Source organism: Hyperolius riggenbachi, chromosome 5, assembly GCF_040937935.1.
Source record: "Hyperolius riggenbachi isolate aHypRig1 chromosome 5, aHypRig1.pri, whole genome shotgun sequence".
NCBI classification, from domain to species: Eukaryota; Metazoa; Chordata; class Amphibia; order Anura; family Hyperoliidae; genus Hyperolius; species Hyperolius riggenbachi.
Window position 1 is genome coordinate 197,702,197 of NC_090650.1, and position 19,994 is coordinate 197,722,190.

General features: G+C 41.7%; 1 protein-coding gene across 1 annotated transcript in view; it reads right to left on the minus strand.

Moving 5' to 3' along the window:
• Positions 1-390: 390 nt before the first annotated feature.
• Positions 391-19,994, minus strand: part of DCLK3 (doublecortin like kinase 3) — a 47,563-nt gene continuing 27,959 nt past the window's right edge. Inside the window, exons 4-7 of the mRNA XM_068238316.1 lie at positions 17,203-18,989; positions 14,116-14,248; positions 11,004-11,171; positions 391-587 (exon numbers count right to left, since the gene is read on the minus strand). Of these exons, the coding sequence (XP_068094417.1) occupies positions 391-587; positions 11,004-11,171; positions 14,116-14,248; positions 17,203-18,989 (2,285 nt within the window). The remainder of the gene's footprint in view (positions 588-11,003; positions 11,172-14,115; positions 14,249-17,202; positions 18,990-19,994) is intronic.

Consider the following 19,994-nt stretch of genomic DNA (forward strand, 5'->3'; position numbering starts at 1 on the left):
GAATCCATAGAATATGCTTCTATAGTTGATATGGCAATTGCCACACCCCTAGAATATGCAAATTCTCGTCATGTGTCTGCACCATCTTGGTTTCTTCATTGTTTCAGCTCAGGACAAGGCTCTAAGGTCTCATTGGCCGATGGCTTAGTGGCCACTGAGCCAGGACAGAGCTTCGTCTCACTGCTTATCACTGCCTTTTTTGGTTCTTTAAATTACCCTATCCCCTTTCTGTATGCTTAAGTGCTTCAAAATAGGATTCAAAATGTCCATTTGGATGAGCCCTATCAGTAAAGTTGACAGTTATATACGCTAAATCTATCCTACCTATAATGTAATTTACTACTTTCTAAAACATGTAATATTGTAAAAACAACATATTACACTACAAAATTACAATTCACTATTTGTGCCCTGTTTCCACAGTCGGTTGCGGAAATGGCGTTCAATGTTCATGGTGACCTCTCTCTGAAGGTTGCGGCTGTTCATTTGTCTACTTGATCTGACCCACTTGTGTTTTAGAACTGATCTGGCAGTAAGCCTCTCCAAAGGGCTAAGCACAAGCAATCTGCTGATCAAATCTTTAGCTTCTGGAAAAAAAAGACAGACAGGAAAAGAATTTGTAGTGGACATTCCAGAAACATCCACAAGATGGCAACATCACATGAACAAACTAAAACATGTCTTGGTAGAAAATAAAAGTGCTGTAAACTTACCTGACTTTATAATGGGACACAGAAAAAAAAAGCGTGGATGTGTTTAGCTTCTATTATTTATAAATACCCTAAAAGTGATAGTAGCATTAGCTACCTACTTAGTAATAGCCCTTAGTGAAAGCCTAAAGTGAAAGGAGTTGGGAAAATAATTTTATTATATATTGGGCCGGATGCAATTGGTGAGTCCGATAATCAGGCAACAATAACATCGCCTGATTCAATTGCATATACAGGATCTTCTCAAAAAATTAGCATACTGTGATAGAGTTCATTATTTTCTGTAATGTACTGATAAACATTAGACTTTCATATATTGTAGATTCATTACACACACCTGAAGTAGTTCAAGCCTTTTTATTGTTTTAACCACTTCACCGCTGAGGGGTTTTACCCCCTGAGCACCAGAGCAATTTTCACCTTTCAGCGCTCCTTCCATTCATTCGTCTATAACTTTATCATTACTTATCGCAATGAAATGAACTATATCTTGTTTTTTCCGCCACCAATTAGGCTTTCTTTAGGTGGGACATTATGCCAAGAATTTTTTTTTTGTAAATGTGTTTTAATGGGAAAATGGGAAAAATGTGGGGAAAAAAATAATTATTTTTCAGTTTTTGGCCATTATAGTTTTTAAATAATGCATGCTACTGTAATTAAAACCCATGAAATGTATTTGCCCTTTTGTCCCGGTTATAAAACCATTTAAATTATGTCCCTATCACAATGTTTGGCGCCAATATTTTATTTGGAAATAAAGGTGCATTTTTTTCATTTTTGCGTCCATCCCTAATTACAAGCCCATAGTTTATAAAGTAACAGTGTTATACCCTCTTGACATAAATATTTAAAAAGTTCAGTCCCTAAGGTAACTATTTATGTATTTTTTTTAATTGTAAATTTTTTAATTTTTTTTTAATTACAAAAAAAAAAATGGGGAGTGTGGGAGGTAATGAGTTAATTTTATGTGTAAAAGTCATTTATTTGTATGTGAAAAATGTGTAGGGTGTAGTTTACTATTTGGCCACAAGATGGCCACAGTAACTTTTTGTTTTAATGCGACCTCCAAGCTTCCTTCCGGAAGCTTGGAGGAAGTATAAGGAGGCTGGACACGTGAGTTTTTTCTCACAATGATCGCGCTGCCCATAGGAGAGCAGCGGATCATTGCGGGGCTTAGATCAACGAACGGGAATGGATTTTCCCATTCATTGATCTCTGGGCGAGCGGGCGGCGGCGTGTTTACTAGCGGCGGGCGGCGTGTTAACGAGCGGGAGCGCGGACAGCGTCGGGAACGCGGAAAGTACGTATTTCTCCGTCCCTGGCTGTTAAAGGATGGAAAAAGGGGCGGAGAAATACGTACGCGCGGGGGTAAAGTGGTTAATATTGATGATTTTGGCATACAGCTCATGAAAACCCAAATTTCCTATCTCAAAAAATTAGCATATTTCATCCGACCAATAAAAGAAGTGTTTTTAAAACAAAAAAAGTCAACCTTCAAATAATTATGTTCAGTTATGCACTCAATACTTGGTCGGGAATCCTTTTGCAGAAATGACTGCTTCAATGCGGCGTGGCATGGAGGCAATCGGCCCGTGGCACTGCTCAGGTGTTATGGAGGCCCAGGATGCTTCGATAGCGGCCTTAAGCTCAACCAGAGTGTTGGGTCTTGCGTCTCTTAACTTTCTCTTCACAATATCCCACAGATTCTCTATGGGGTTCAGGTCAGGAGAGTTGGCAGGCCAATTGAGCACAGTAATACCATGGTCAGTAAACCATTTACAAGTGGTTTTGGCACTGTGAGCAGGTGCCAGGTCATGCTGAAAAATGAAATCTTCATCTCCATAAAGCTTTTCAGCAGATGGAAGCATGAAGTGCTCCAAAATCTCCTGATAGCTAGCTGCATTGACCCTGCCCTTGATAAAACACAGTGGACCAACACCAGCAGCTGACATGGCACCCCAGACCATCACTGACTGTGGGTACTTGACACTGGACTTCAGGCATTTTGGCATTTCCCTCTCCCCAGTCTTCCTCCAGACTCTGGCACCTTGATTTCCAAATGACATGTAAAAGTTGCTTTCATCCAAAAAAAGTACTTTGGACCACTGAGCAACAGTCCAGTGCTGCTTCTCTGTAGCCCAGGTCAGGCGCCTCTGCCGCTGTTTCTGGTTCAAAAGTGGGTTCATGCTTCCATCTGCTGAAAAGCTTTATGGAGGTGAAGATTTCATTTTTCAGCATGACCTGGCACATGCTCACAGTGCCAAAACCACTGGTAAATGGTTTACTGACCATGGTATTACTGTGCTCAATTGGCCTGCCAACTCTCCTGACCTGAACCCCATAGAGAATCTGTGGGATATTGTGAAGAGAAAGTTGAGAGACACAAGACCCAACACTCTTGATGAGCTTAAGGCCGATATCGAGGCATCCTGGGCCTCCATAACACCTGAGCAGTGCCACAGGCTGATTGCCTCCATGCCACGCCGCATTGAAGCAGTCATTTCTGCAAAAGGATTTCCGACCAAGTATTGAGTGCATAACTGAACATAATTATTTGAAGGTTGACTTTTTTTGTTTTAAAAACACTTTTCTTTTATTGGTCGGATGAAATATGCTAATTTTTTGAGATAGGAATTTTGAGTTTTCATGAGCTGTATGCCAACATCATCAATATTAAAACAACAAAAGGCTTGAACTACTTCCGTTGTAGTGTAATGAATCTAAAATATATGAAAGTCTAATGTTTCTCAGTACATTACAGAAAATAATGAACTTTATCACAATATGCTAATTTTTTTAGAAGATCCTGTAGTCCTAGGCAGGGTGTTAAAAAACTCACTTGGGGGATCCTGCCGGGGCTCCCCATTGATCCACAGTCTGGACCAATGAGGATTTTCAAAGATGCTTTGCCGAGGCTCAAAGTCAATTACAGCGACAGGAGGTGCGGTGAGTGGTGGCAGATGTTTCACAGTAAGTGCAGGCTCTCATGACGGGAGCATGCACAGCCCCTGGGGGAGCGAGGCAGTAGTGCCGTGGTGCTGAAGGACAAAACCAAAGCACAAAACCTTGCTCCCCATCGCCTGTGATATGGGAGCATCGCTCAGGCTTTTGCCTGAGTAATGCTCCCTAACGATCGGTCATTGCATGAATAAAACCAGCAAGAAGTTTTGTTGGCAATCCTTGTGTTTGCATGCAAGCTACTTATCACCGTGAATTGCATCAGGCCCATTTACCTTTATATAAGGACAACACATTTTTCACAACACTCTACAGAGGACATTGAAGAGTTCACATAACAACAGTTTTGATTTTGTTGCTCTGGCCCATGCATTACTTTAGTTCCAGTTATGTTTGAACTTACAGCCCCACTGTCCCTCAGTGAGTCTCATGATCTTATGTCTATTTATATGTTTTATGGTTATGGGAGGAAACCAGAGAACCTGAAAGATATCCACACAAATATTTAGAGTACAATATTCTGCATGGAATTGAACCCAGAATTCCAGCTTTGCAAACAGTTTTTTTAAAAATCCGATTTGCTTGGCTCTTGTTATGATACTCTGCTTGCTCAGTGGCAGCTCACTGAACGGGTTGGCAACCTAATTGCTAATTTTTCAAGGACTCCCAAAACATCTAAAAACCCGAATTTGTTATGAACAGAAGGTGAAGTACAGTTGGAGATGCTACTAAAGTGAGAATGATCAAAAGTGATGTACAGTGGCTTGCAAAAGTATTCGGCCCCCTTGAAGTTTTCCACATTTTGTCACATTACTGCCACAAACATGAATCAATTTTATTGGAATTCCACGTGAAAGACCAATACAAAGTGGTGTACACGTTAGAAGTGGAAGGAAAATCTTACATCATTCCAAACATTTTTTTAGAAATAAATAACTGCAAAGTGGGGTGTGCGTAATTATTCAGCCCCCTGAGTCAACACTTTGTAGAACCACCTTTTGCTGCAATTACAGCTGCCAGTCTTTTAGGGTATGTCTCTACCAGCTTTGCACATCTAGAGACTGAAATCCTTGCCCATTCTTCTTTGCAAAACAGCTCCAGCTCAGTCAGATAAGATGGACAGCATTTGTGAACAGCAGTTTTCAGATCTTGTCACAAATTCTCGATTGGATTTAGATCTGGACTTTGACTGGGCCATTCTAACACATGAATATGTTTTGTTTTAAACCATTCCATTGTTGCCTTGGCTTTATGTTTAGGGTCATTGTCCTGCTGGAAGGTGAATCTCCACCCCAGTCTCAAGTCTTTTGCAGACTCCAAGAGGTTTTCTTCCAAGATTGCCCTGTATTTGGCTCCATCCATCTTCTCATCAACTCTGACCAGCTTCCCTGTCCCTGCTGAAGAGATGCACCCCCGAGCATGACGCTGCCACCACCATATTTAACAGTGGGGATGGTGCATTCTGAGTGATGTGCAGTGTTAGTTTTCCGCCACGCATAGCGTTTTCCATTTTGGTCAAAAAGTTCCATTTTGGTCCCATCTGACCAGAGCACCTTCTTCCACATGTTTGCTGTATCCCCCACATGGCTTGTGGCAAACTGCAAACGGGACTTCTTATGCTTTTCTGTTAACAATGGCTTTCTTCTTGCCACTCTTCCATAAAGGCCAACTTTGTGCAGTGCACGACTAATAGTTGTCCTATGGGCAGATTCCCCCACCTGAGCTTTAGATCTCTGCAGCTCGTCCAGAGTCCCTATGGGCCTCTTGACTGCATTTCTGATCAGCGCTCTCCTTGTTCGGCCTGTGAGTTTAGGTGGACGGCCTTGTCTTGGTAGGTTTACAGTTGTGCCATACTCCTTCCATTTCTGAATGATCGCTTGAACAGTGCTCCGTGGGATGTTCAAGGCTTTGGAAATCTTTTTGTAGCCTAAGCTTGCTTTAAATTTCTCAATAACTTTATCCCAGACCTGTCTGGTGTGTTCTTTGGACTTCATGGTGTTGTTGCTCCCAATATTCTCTTAGACAACCTCAGAGGCCGTCACAGAGCAGCTGTATTTGTACTGGCATTAGATTACACACAGGTGCACTCTATTTAGTCATTAGCACTCATCAGGCAATGTCTATGGGCAACTGACTGCACTCAGACCAAAGGGGGCTGAATAATTACGCACACCCCACTTTGCAGTTATTGATTTGTAAAAAATGTTTGGAATCATGTATGATTTTCGTTCCACTTCTCACGTGCACACCCCTTTGTATTGGTCTTTCACGTGGAATTCCAATAAAATCGATTCATGTTTGTGGCAGTAATGTGACAAAATGTGGAAAACTTCAAGGGGGCCGAATACTTTTGCAAGCCACTGTATATGTTTTTATTTATGTCTTTTTTAAATAAAAGCCTTTGCATGTTTATACTATACATTTTGTGGGGGATAGGATGAAGAAGAATGGTAACAGTGACTGAGCAGAAAGGTATGGTAGCTAGAACGGTGAATTGATTGACCAGCATGAGTGAAGTGGGGGCAGAGGGTGACGGCGTCTGACTAGCAGTGGTGGAGTGGGGGTAAGGGTGAAGAAGGGGAGGGGGGAATTATGATTGTGACTAAACACTTGGGGTAAAGAAGGGATACAGTAATGGACCACAAGGGTGCTGGAAAAGGCTGACTAACCAGCAAGACTGGGGTAGGAAAGAAGGATGAAAGTTAAAGACCCAGGTAGGGTGGGGGAGAATGGTAATATTGACTGATCAGGTAGGGTGCGGAAGAAGATGTGAGGGGAGGAGATAGTGGCTGACCAGGAAGGGTGGGGTGAGGAAAAAAGGATTATAGTGACTGATTAGTGGGGGTGGGTGAGAGAGGGTGAAAGGGTGATTGTGACTTGATTGAGACTGACCAGCAGAAGTAGGGTGGCAAAGGAGGGTGGTACTGACTGATCAATGGGGGTGGAGTGAAGGGAGAATGGTGATTGACTCACCAGGGTGGGAGGAAAGTCTGACAGCAGCTGAGTGGCAGGGATAAGGAGGAGAAGAAGGGTGATAGTGCCTGACCAACAGGGTTGGGGGTTGGAGGTGGAGGGATAACATACAAACCAGCAGTGTGGTGGGAGGAGGGTAGGGTTACGCTCACTGACCAGTGGGGAGTGACTGTGAATTACCTAGTTGTGTTATCACATATCTCAATTTGTAGTGACTTCTGTGTAAAATGACTATAGAACTGTCTGCATTATTTGAAAACAAATATTGCCACCGAGTTCTGGATCAAACATTTGCTTTTCTAACCACTAAAGGACCACAGGCTTAAACCCCCCTAGGGACCAGGACATTTGTTACAAAATAGGCCACTGCAGCTTTAAGGCCTCCCTACAGGGCCGTACAACTCAGCACACAAGTGATCCCCTCCCCTTTTCTGCCCACCAACAGAACTTTCTGTTGGTGGGCTATGATCGCTCCCAGGATGTTTCTTATAAATATTTATTCTTTTTTTTTTTTATTTAATAAACCTCCCTCCCACCCTGCCTTTGCCAGCCTATGACAGTGATCGGCTGTCATAGGCTTCAGCCAATGAGAGCTGCTTGCTCTCCTGCGTTGTTGGGTCACATGACATGTAGGACCCCTGTTGGGTCACATGACATGTCGGAACCCGTACACAGAGAATGACAGAAAGCCACTGGGATCCACTGAGAGCAACAGGAAGTGTAGAAGAAGGTGCCCGGAGGATCAGTAAGTTGCTTCTGCTGCACAGGAAAGGATTGGGGGGGGGGGGGGGGCACACATATCCGGTATCAGGCAATCCCTGTCTGTGCTGGATACTCCGAGGTCCGTCCAAGGCATTTAGCCTGGCAGGGATTGTAATTCGATCCCTCAGATGAAATTTCTGCACCAACACTGTGCAGTGACGTGTTCTATTGCTATGAGGGGGCGGGAAGTGTGACGGAGGGGCACGGGAGAGACATTACACAGGGGGTGAGATGAGTCAGGAGAATAATGCACTGAGCCAAGTTGATCCGCTAAGCTGATCGCTTGTCCGACACCTTCGGAGAACACTGTATATATACTAGATTCTGGGCACAGGCAGTCATTATTGGCCAGGTTTCATCTAGCATACAGCTATATGGCATGGAGAGAGTTAACAGCACATGGTCCCCCATAAACATGTCACTTCTAACTGATAAAGATAACTGCTATCTTGGCTGTCTCAGCAGAGTGGAGTAGCATCGTGAGAAGAGCGAGTCCGGGGGAGGGGCTGTCAGACCCCAGAGGAGTGTGAAGCTCTTATCATCACAGCTTCCTGTGCCTGTACTGCAGACTTTGTTGTCACTATAGGGCAGAGGCACAGAAGTTGCATACATCACCAGATGCAGCTACTAGGTAAAAGGAATAAGTGGCTGGGGGGGCCTGTGCACGGATTCATGTTGTGTTACATATTTTATAATTTTATTGAGAAAAAAGAAAGTGCTCTACAGCCTTGAGGGGCCCCCTAGTGGCATGAGGCCCCATAGCAGCTGCCATCCCTACTATGGTGATTCCTACGCCCCTGCTGTATATCTGCTTACTGTCATTCTGAAGAGATTCCAGTCACAGGATTACAGACAGTGAGGACTGTTTCTGTATACTGGATATGTGGAACACAGTCTTCCATAGTAATGCCAACAGTAAAAAAAAAACTGTTCTCTGTAAATGTCTTATTTTCTTCACATAAAAAAATGAAAAGCTGATAAAAGTCTTTGTATTGCTATTTGCTCATAATTACTGGAAATATATGTGACATCAGGGGCGTTGCTTGCCCCAAAGATCAGCAGCACGTGCCCCGGATCTATTCTGGGGTGCCCCGGATGTTCCCCAGGCAGAGTAGAGGCACCACAGCACCCAGCAGGACACCGCACAGTACCAAGCATGCCCTACAGAGGCACCACAGCACCCAGCATGGCACTACACAGTACCCAGAATGAAACCACAGCAGCCAGCATGGCATTACAGCACTCAGCTTGCCCCATAGAGGCACCATAGCACCCAGCATGACACCATAGCACCCAACATGACAACACAGCAATGAGGGGTATGGTGGGTGCTATGGTGCCTCTATGTGGGCATATTGGGGGCATATTGGGGGCTGTAATGCCATGCTAGGTGCTGTGATGTCTTTACTGTGGTTCTTCTATGGGGGCATGCAGAGAGCTGTGGTTCTTCTATGGGGGCATGCCGGGAGTTGTGGTGCCTCAATGGGAGCATGGGAGGGGGTCCACTAGAAAGTCAGGGAATGTTATGGGGGAACTGGCAGCAGGGCAGCTCGCCCAGCAGAAAGCCAGACCAGCCAGCACAGAAGCCAGGTAACTGCCTAGTTATGTTTAAGTGGCACTACCTATTTATGTGATATGCTGCATTTTTTTGTATTAATGGAGAGGGGGCTTCTTTCAAAATCTGGGCAAGCCTACTCAGATCACTGTTAAGTTCATGTAAATTTGGCTCCACCTATGATCACACCCACATTCTGGTGCACAGCCACACATATTTTTCAGCTGGAGTGCCCAAAAGTGCTCCGGATTTCTTAGGATCCTAGCAACACCCCTGTGTGACATTTAGAGTTTTAGTTAACTTTGATAGTTGTTCTTTAAGGAATTATATTACAACTTCCTACTTTCTTTTGTGATGAAGTTCCTTTGGGAGTGGCTGGCTAGAAAAATGCCAGCACAGCCCAATCCTCACACCAATTAGACACACTTTCTGAACCTCTTCAGAAAGGATCTTTACATATTGTTATAAATTCAGACTATAAATCATTAAAACCTGGGGGGGGAGGGGCAGGAAATCGAGAGATTTCAGAGACTAACAGGAGAAATGAGACACATTTTCAGCAAATTGCCATAAGATGTCTTTTGAAGGCTAACAAAAATATTTGGCTTAAAGGATAGATGCAAGGAGAAAACAAAAGAAGAGATCTACTTACCTGGGGCTTCCTCCAGCCCCTGGCAACCAATATGTCCCTCGCCACAGCTCCGCTTCCAGCCGGTGGCCCGGGGAGCCCTCCTTTGCACCCCCCCAACCTCCCCTCCCCAATGTAGCCTCCTTCCACTAATGTTATTTCCTCTGTTACATGTAATTTTATTATGCATCAGACCTTCCCTTTAAGTTAAAAAAAAGTTTCACCCAATGCTCACAAATATTAGTAGAGTGAATGTAAACTTGGGCATCACTGGAATTGGGATACAATTTATTTAGTTATTTAAGTATTTATATAGCGCCAACATATTACACACCGCTATACATAGTATATTATCATTAACTAGTCCCTACTATAGTCATATGTCTATGTATGTGTTGTGTAGTGCAAGTATCATAGTCTAGGGCCAATTTAGGGGGAAGACAATTAAGTTATCTGTATGTTTTTGAGATCAGGGATGAAACCAGAGTGCCTGAAGGAAACCCACGCAGACACAGGGAGAACATACAAACTCCTTGCAGATGTTGACCAGGCTGGGATTTGAACCAGGGACCCAGTGCTGCAAGACTAGAGCGCTAACCACTACACCACTATGCTGCCACAATCAATATAATCTGTAAACATTGTTGAAAAACTTACTTCTGCTCTGTATTAAGTAGATGTCTTTAAAGGATACCCTAGTCGTTAATTCAGAAATTGATGCCCTTTGTGTGTGTTTGTGGAGGTGCGCATAGGCTTACCGCACTTCCTGTGGCCCAGAGTCTTTCTTCATCCAGTTGTAACCGGACCCATTTCAAAGCCCTGGTCGGCAGTGTCGGCGCAGGTGCAGTATGTCCGTAGGAGTATGCACGCACTCCTGCGGGAAGACGTAGCCAGCGTGTCACCAGGTACCCAGGTACCCAAGCTGACATACTGCGCGTAGTATGTCTGGGTCAGGTGACTGCGGGCCCCGGCTACGTCTTCCCGTGGGAGTGCGTGTGCACTCTTGCAGACAAATTGCACCTCCGCCGACTGCGCCAACCAGGGCTTTGGAGCGGGGCCAGTTACAGCTGAACAAAGAAAGACGCCAGGCCACGGGAGGTGCAGTAAGCCTATGCGCACCTCCCCACACACACATAGCGTGTCAATTTCAGAAATATTTAAGGACTAAGGTATCCTTTAACTTATAGTTAAACTTATCCTTAAATCTTATAGTTTCTTAGTATAAAATCTGTGGAGGGGATATAAAGTGAGTTTTAATTAATTCTCCCTAAGCATGTAAAACATATGTCTTTGGCTCTACTTTATATTTTCCAGCTCAGTAGACCCTTAGTAGATCAGAACCTAAGTATAACCCTGCCCCCGTGTACTGTATGTGTGTAAATGCAGAGGATTGCATTATTTCTCTTAGAACTTTTACCATCTGAGATGTTATTCCAGTAAGGTGATAAGAATTCATATTCTCCATGTTGGATTATCTGGAACAGTTCCTCATGATTGCGTTCCGGACTTCGGAAAGGAGGAAATCCGCATAGTAATACATACAGGATAACTCCAGTTGCCCACAAGTCTACTTCTAAGCCATATCCTGTGGAGTAAGTAAATACATTTTAACAGAAATAGTATGAATCTAAAAATATTCTGCATAATTATATTCATGCAACAAGTGAAAGTGCAGAGAGACAAAATTCTAATACATATTTAATAACTTCATATTTTTGCAGGCTGTTTTTAAAAACCCGATTTCCTATATTTATATAAAAACATGATTTGTATATTCTGTTTCTGGTTCTCATCTAAATATCTGTTAAAGTAATTTGAGTCTTTTTTGAAGAAACGCTGAGATGAGATCAACTGGCCACAGTGAATATTCATCATTTTATATTAATCAGACAGTTCTGGTAGAACTACGGTAGATTGAGTGAATGTGGCGAGCATACAACTTCTTCAGGAGAAATTATAATAATTTCTATGAACTACTAAATCACTGGCAACAATGACAATATGCAACAAACACAATTGCTAACTTCCAGTCAGAGCAATATCCTGCCTCTCAGAGGCGGGACAAGGTCCTCCAGCACCCAAGGCTGAGACACCAAAGTGCGCCCCTCCATCCCTGCCACCCCAGCCGTCACACACTGGTTGCTATTAGACTAAGAGGTGCCACAGGGCCCACAACCTCCCCAATACCTTAATATCTAGTTATCTGGCTTGCAGTCACTGCTATGTATCCCCTTTTTTTATTTCTTTCTGCTTCATACACAATTAGGAATGACAGCTGAATGAATTGTGCGCCCCCTCCTACACTGCGCCCTGAGGCTGGAGCCTCTCCAGCCTATGCCTCGGCCCGGCCCTGCTGCCTCTATCTGGCCAGCAGACGCTTGTCAGCCAATCAGGTGCACTGTCATACACCCTTTGCCTGCTGTACCATACCTAGCAGGAATTACATAGATTAGCATTCAGGTGGGAGGCTTCGGTTAGACGCAATCGTGAATTGCGTCGTTTAACAGGGACGCCCCGTGTAGGCACATCTCCCACACGGTCCCCTCCCTAACCACTCACCTGTCAACCGCATCGTAGAAGCTGCAAAAAATATAAAATTTAAAATCACAAACACTGGTCCACATGACAGCCCAGGGGCCCCAGGTCTCTCTCACTCACTGGGGCCCCCAAACCACCATGCGACACCTAGAGGGAAGTGCGGGCAAGCCCTGGACCTCTCACCTCCAGGGAACTCACCCCACCACCTCTAAACTGAATGCCAACTGCAACAAACACAATTGGTAGAACTACGGTAGATTGAGTGAATGTGGCGAGCATACAACTTCTTCAGGAGAAATTATAATAATTTCTATGAACTACTAAATCACTGGCAACAATGACAATATATAGGGGAGGCTTGTGGTTTATATAACAGCAGAATTGTAGTAGAAACTACAGTTATTGTTGTAGAGATAACGCATTTATTCTAGAGAGATTATTTTCATGGAGAATTCATGGAGAAACACAGGATCAATTTGATTAGGTAGTGTAGCCACATCTGTGATTGGCTAGTTATGGTCATGTGATCCTGTCTGAATTCTGCTTCATAGGTATGAGAAATAGAGGTGAGGCATGATCACATAACTTTGAACGTCTAATTGCAGATTTATAAATATTTTTTTTTAATCAGTCACATGCCTGTCCATTCATTTTCTTCAGCCTGAATTGCGTCATGATCTGTACTATCTCATATGAAAATAGCAATGTGTACAGTACACAGAACAGCTACTATGTCTTAGAATTAGACATACGAAAATCATATTGCAGAGCTGATTAATTCAGGAACCCATTTAAGCCTTTTTTTTTTGTTACAGTTAATAAAGTAAAAAAAAACCCCTGTATTATGGGATATGCGCAGCAAGATAATTGGTGTGCCTATCGCCAAAGGGAACAAAGGGAAGAAAAAGGGAAATACAGGCTATAAATAGGGACAAGTTTCACCAACAAATATATTACCAAACATATGAAAAAAATACTAAAATTACATTCTAATAGAAACACCATATTATTTTAATATAACCATACAAGTAGTGCAAGATCTACGAAAAACTGTAAAACACAGGCAGGGAGAAATCAAAGAGCCAGGTGGACAAAGTAGCTATACAGTCAAGAGTTCAGATATAAAGGGCTAATATTGATTCATTTTTATTAACAATCAATAAGAGTATTGAAGCCTAAGTACGGACTGCACTAGTATACTGTAGATGGCAAAATCAGTCGAGGATGTTCTGATCCACACAGCAACATACTCATATGCAGTTGTGATCCACTGAAATAATTATATATTCATACAATATAATCATAAGGTTCCTGTTGCATCAGAAGAATCTCCAAAGACAAAGGACAAAGTCCTTTGAAACTAGGAATGTGGGAACACCTGGGAGGTGACATAGTGTTTCATTTCCAAAGTCATAATTGTTACAGTTGAACTCTCCAAAAGCAGCCCTAGTGTACTGATGTCAATATCAGCAGCTCAAGGTATGCGTGCAGATAGAATCCAAGAATGGTTCATGGTAATGCAATATACTTACCTATCTATTTCAAACCACTTGAATAAGAAATCTTTGCTGGTTATTTCAATGAGAAAATCCAAGTCACTTTGACTGTAATGCCAGGTACACACTATGAGATTTTCTGGCAGATTTACTGTCAGATCGATTATTTCTTTAACATGTCCGATCTGATTTCCGATCATTTGCCGATCGATTTCTGACTGTTTTCTGTTCACCGCTATCGGAAATCGATTGCAAAATGATTGGAAATCGATCGAAAGTCAGATTGCACATGTTGGAAATAATCGATCTGACGGTAAATCTGCTAGAAAATCTCATAGTGTGTACCTAGCATAAGAAATCGTAAGTATTCCTAATCAGAGAGTGCTAAGTACTCACAGATAGGTGGCTGATAAAGCCCTGTTAAATATGCATTTGTTTAGATTATAAGTACTTTAATTGTAAAAGAGAAATATCCAATGTCAAATGAAGGTTCACCTTTTTCTGATAGTATTTCAGGGGCCACGTATGTTGGAGTTCCACACACTGTGAATATAGGAGCTGCGACATGTACAGCAAGTCCAAAATCTGCCAGCTTGAGGGTTTTAGATCCATCCAGATTGTGTTGCACCTAAAACAAATCTTATACAGGTTAAACTGTTGATTATATAATGAGTCTATGTTATATATTATTTTCAACTTTAAGCTGAATTACTGAAATAAATGGACTTTTACACAATATTCTATTTTCTTGAGTTTCACCTGTATGTGTCCTTCAACACATGATTGACATTTTTGGTTTAGGTTCCCTTCATGCGCTGCCTAGTCAATGCATAATGTGTATAGGCAGTTTACTAGATCTTCTACCTCTGTGTTCCTTTCCACTGCATAATTTAAGTACAGCATTTTAATTTAAGTAATAAAAAAAAACTGAAATAACACAGTCTGTTGCTCATTATTTTTCATGCTAACCAGTCGGTGCAACTCAGTTACGCAAACTGAGGGAGGGTTATTTAACTAATCAAAGATATTTCATACTGCAGTCTCTCATGTTGGTGCTGCTTCAATCACATTAAAACTAAGCTAGTGACAGGTAACCCATACAGTGTGAACTGTTGCATTTCTGGAGCCACACTTGGCTGATACTTCAGTTGCTATGTTTCCTTATACATGGCTCACCACATATACATGTATTGCAGCTGAGCCCCCCATGACTGGTGATGCCTCTTTTGACAGCACTGTGCACATGTGCAGAAGGGGATAGGTGAGGCTTTGACACTCATATTTTACACAGTGCCCTCTTAATGTTATGTCCATGTAGTGTGATATTGCACATTAGTGTTCTCTGAATTCCCTGGGGAATACCAGCCTGTGTGAGTGACAGGGGAGAACAAGGCTTAGGGGGAGCATGTTGTCTTTTTTAATTGTTAATTGAAATAAAATGTAAAAATATAGTTTTCTTATCCAAAAAACAATATAAACATTGCGGGGATGTTGTTTTATAAGCTCTATTAAAAATGTAATCTCAATTGATGGGCAAGGACAAGACCGTGCACGTGTGCATGCATTTTGGCAATACGACAATGAATTAATTTTAAGCAGAATTCTATTTGCACTAATTAGTGCACAAATAGGACGTTTATAAATGTCCATTTTGCCTTAAGTAGTTAAAGATAATATGCAGGTCACGCCCCGCTTTGCTTTGCATTTGAAATGTAAAAAATATAATGCAAAATACAGTATATGGGCCCTTACTGAATGCAGAAATAACATTGAAAGGTCCATGTGGACTTCAACATATGCAATTTTTTCTAAGTTGGAATCACCAAAATTGAGGTCCAGGGGTGATAAGAGAAGATCACATTATAAGGAAAGACAAATAATATTTATAAGGATCTTTTCTCCTGGCGGACTCAAAGTGCCAGAGCTGCAGCCCCTAGGACATGCTCTGTAGGCTGTAGCAGTGTTAGGGAGTCTTGCCCAAGGTCACCTACTGGATAGGTGTTGGCTTACTGAACAGGAAGAACAGAGATTCAAACTTAGGTCTCCTTTGTCAGAGGCAGAGCCCTTAACCAGTACACCATCCAGCCATTACACACCTGAGGTATGCTTACAAGATTCTATTAAATGGGTTCTTCAAGTGCAAAGCCATTTATTTGTTTCTGTGCTCCTAGGCCAATGTCAATTTTAATAGAACATTACTATATGTAACAGCAATATAGATGCAGTACACAAAAACCCAATGAACAGCTAATTTGTTCATTGGAAAAGCATTACAGGCTCCCTACCATTTTATCTCCAGTACCATCTGTACACTGATGACCACCTGGTCTATCTTTCTCCTGTCTCCCCTTGCCCTATGTGCAACTTCAAATAAACTTTCAGATGTTTCTTTTTAGATGTTTTAGAAATACTAGAAACTTACTTGGAAGACTCATCCACTACCTTTCTCCATTAGTCAGTTGCATAGTTGCATAGTTTTGTTAACAAAATATATTTGTTCATCAAGTTCAAACAGGGGAAAAAAAACTAAATAAAGGTACAACACTGTTCTACCCCCCTGTATATTGCAGTTGATCCAGGGGAAGGCATATTGTCTACAAGGCAACCTAAAGCCTTGTACACAAGCTAGAACTAACTCGGTTTGGACTAGAACACGTTAAGCCCTATTCAGAATGTTGCTACGTAGTGTTCAAAGGACTGCCTTTTACCCACAATTCCATGGGAATCTAATGGCCTTGTGTTAAATTTCCTCTGTAAAATGGAAATATCGACACGTTACCGAATGGTTACCGAATTGTTATCGATATTTTGTTGAATTCACACCGAATGCAGAAAAACCTTGATGAATACAACTAGAAATAGATAAACTTCGAATTCGGTAATCTAACAAACTGGAAAAAGTTATCTCAAAGACAATGATGAATCGAGGCCTATATTTCATGTGTGCATTACTCAGCATATTAGACAGCATTCCCCCAGCTGCTTTCCAGATGCGGCGATTTTATAAGACTGCACAGATGTTCATTTGTTATCTTTCCTGTACTCACATGGTATGTACTTCACATCAGCTTGACATTGTTGCCTTAAGGAATACTGTAGGGTGGTCGGGGGAAAATGAGTTGAACTTACCCGGGGCTTTTAATGGTCCCCCGCAGACATCCTGTGCCCGCGCAGCCACTCACTGATGCTCCGGCCCCACCTCTGGTTAATTTCAGGAATTCCAGACTTTAAAGTCTAAAAACCACTGCACCTGCGTTGCTGTGTCCTCGCTCCCGCTGATGTCACCAGGAGCGTACTGCGCAGGCACAGACCATACTGGGCCTGTGCAGTATGCTCCTGGTGACATCAGCGGGAGTGAAGACACGGCAATGCAGGCGCAGTGGTTTTCAGACTTTAAAGTCTGGAATTCCAGAAGTGAACCAGAGGCGGGGCAGGAGCATCGGTGAGTGGCTGCGCGGGTACAGGATGTCTGCGGGGGACCATTAGAAGTCCCGGGTAAGTTCAACTCATTTTCCCCTGACCCTCCTACAGTAGTCCATTTTTGGTCATCTAAAAAAAAAGACAGGGATCAATAGTACTTACCAACAAGTTTTCAGGCTTGAGGTCTCTGTGCACAATATTCTTGCTGTGGATATATACTAAAGCTTTACACAGGTCAGTCAGCATAAGGGCTGCATCATGTTCTGTAAATTTTATGCTTTTAGTAATGGCATCAAATAAGTCCCCTCCTTTAATGTATTCCAATATCAAATAAATTTCCTTTTCAGTCTCAAAATGATCTATGAATTTTACAATATTTGGGTGGGAAAGCATTCTAATTATCCTAACTTCATTTTTAACAATATCTTCTTTCCCTATTAGTTTATCTTTATTAACAATTTTCATGGCGTACTCCTGACAAGTTTTCAGAAATTTACACTCTTTGACAACTGCAAAGTTTCCATCGCCAATAGTCCTGCCAATTTCATAATCTCGTTCAATATCGAGATGGTTTTTCATACTGCAAGATCTGTAAAATCGAAAAACATCCTTTTCATTTTCTTTTCCCGGTAGTCCACCATCACCATTTTGTTCCTTTGAGTCAATATTGCTTACAATATCTTTTTTACTGTTGGATTCATTATCAACGACAGCTCTGTCTTTTATTTGGATGTTTTTCTTTGTGTCTTCCAGGAAATCCTCAATTAGCCTTTTGCTGTGTTTTACTGTTTTACTGTTAGAATGCTCCCTACACCACTTTGACCTTTCTCTTTGGTGTTTACTGTTTAAGTGCTGGTTCCTGTGCATGTCATGGTTTTCATTGTGTATTCTGGAATGTGGACAGTACATTGTCTCGTATTGCTCCATGCTACTGTGCATGGTCTCCTCTGCTTCATTGAAGTCAGTTTTGAATTCTTTACATTTATGATGGCAATTTTTACATTTTAGTGTTAGCTTTCCAGACTTACAGTTGCCACACACTGGCAGTTTTATACACAGTTCCTTCAATGTATCTACATTCAATAGTGTATCATTCTCGAATTCAGTATAAAGCCTGTGTTTAAGTTTATATTCTTTGCTTGACTCACAATGGGCAGCATAATCCCAACTTGCTGTTATCGTTTTACCTGGTTTGCAGTGACAAAGATCAAGTTTTTTCATTTTCCCAGACAAATATTCTTGACTTCTTTTGACTTTTTCATGTTTTTTAGTTTTCTTTGTTGCCTCTGTCTTTTGTTTGATGTGTTCTTTGCCATGTTTGTGTGTCAATGTGGGTGATGCAGCGTCTCTGCACTTGTTAGCCAGATCTGTATCTTCATAGCCACTATCTACGGTTTGACCTTTATCATTTAGTTTGTATTTAAGCTTTTCATAATGATCTGTGTTTTGCCTTAAAGTTACATCAGGGTAAAGTTCTCTAAACACAGTTTCAATGCATTTCAGGGTGAGCGGTTCCTTCCCTAAAGCAATAAAAGTGTCATCTGCACGGAAGAAATCAGACACACTGCGGATTTCTTTGCCTTTGAGGTTATACAGTTTTCTTACACGATCGTTTTTCCACCTTGGAAATCCCAGGGCTTCTGATATATCAGCAATTAGCTGTTCAAAGGTTTGGACTGATCTTCTGTTAAGAAGCAAAGTTATCTTCTTTGGAGGGTGATTTCCTGGTTTTACTACAGTCACAATTTTTGGTTTCACTGGACTGTTTTCGGAATGAATCGTGTGAAAACCATTTCGGGAGTGAAAATATGGAGAAGTATAAATATTTATTCCATTGAGTGGCTTCCCAAGCACTGTGTTGCCTATAGGTGGACATGTGACCTGGTGCTTTCTCCTCTCGGTGGACCTTGGGTTTACATTATATAAATGAGGAAAGTCGGTTTGACGTCCTGCAGTGATACAGATAAATATTAATTAGTTGGTTATGAAAGAGAATTTTAATATAAAAATGCAAATTTGTAATTCAAATACATTTTACACGATACTCAGTTATGGTAAGTTATTGTCAATCAGAACCTCCAGAATTTAGTGCTGAAATCCAAAAGCCCCATGCAGATAAAACAGTGCAAGGTACAATTTTTCAGGGGCATATCATTACGGCGCCAGGAAGTTTTGTGCAGGGTGACAGCTCTCCCTGCTGCCGCTAAACTCCCCAGCGGCGTAAAACACTGTTCTTCCTCTGAGTTGTAGATACTCGGAGGAAGATGTAATTTGGGGTCTGGCAACTGCCAGAGCCCTGAATTACCGTTACACAGGGCGTGCAGCTTAGCATTGCTGCTATGACGGCGCCCAGCTTCTGAACTGATCCGCAATTTTTCCCTCTTAAAACTGAAGGTATTTCTAATTTTAACCCCTACTTATTTCTAGTAAGAAAACATATCTATAATGCAGGGCTGAGTAGTAGGGGCAATTTTAGAGTACCTGGAGACGAAGTCAAGAAAAAATGCTTTGACTAATTAAAAGAGAAAATATGATAAAATGTTCTATTTGTCAGATAACTGTCATCATACAATACTATATACACAGTAATAGCACTGCTTAGTCCACAAAAATGAAATAAACTAATAAAAAAAAGTTATTTGTGCTGCTGCAATAAAGCAGGTACCATATTTTTAAAGTCAGATATAGATATCTGATTATGATTGTATATCTGATGTAGTTGTGTCACTAGTAGGATGGTCAATGAGATGCAAATAATTCTGTGTTGATGCAGTTTCATTCAAATTTTAATTCAAATTGATTTCAAATGTTGTATGCAAATACAGTGGGATACAAAAGTTTGGGCAACCTTGCTAATCGTCAAGATGTTCCTGTATAAATCGTTGGTTGTTACGGTAAAAAATGTAAGTTAAATATATCATATAGGAGACACACACAGAGGTATTTGAGAAGTG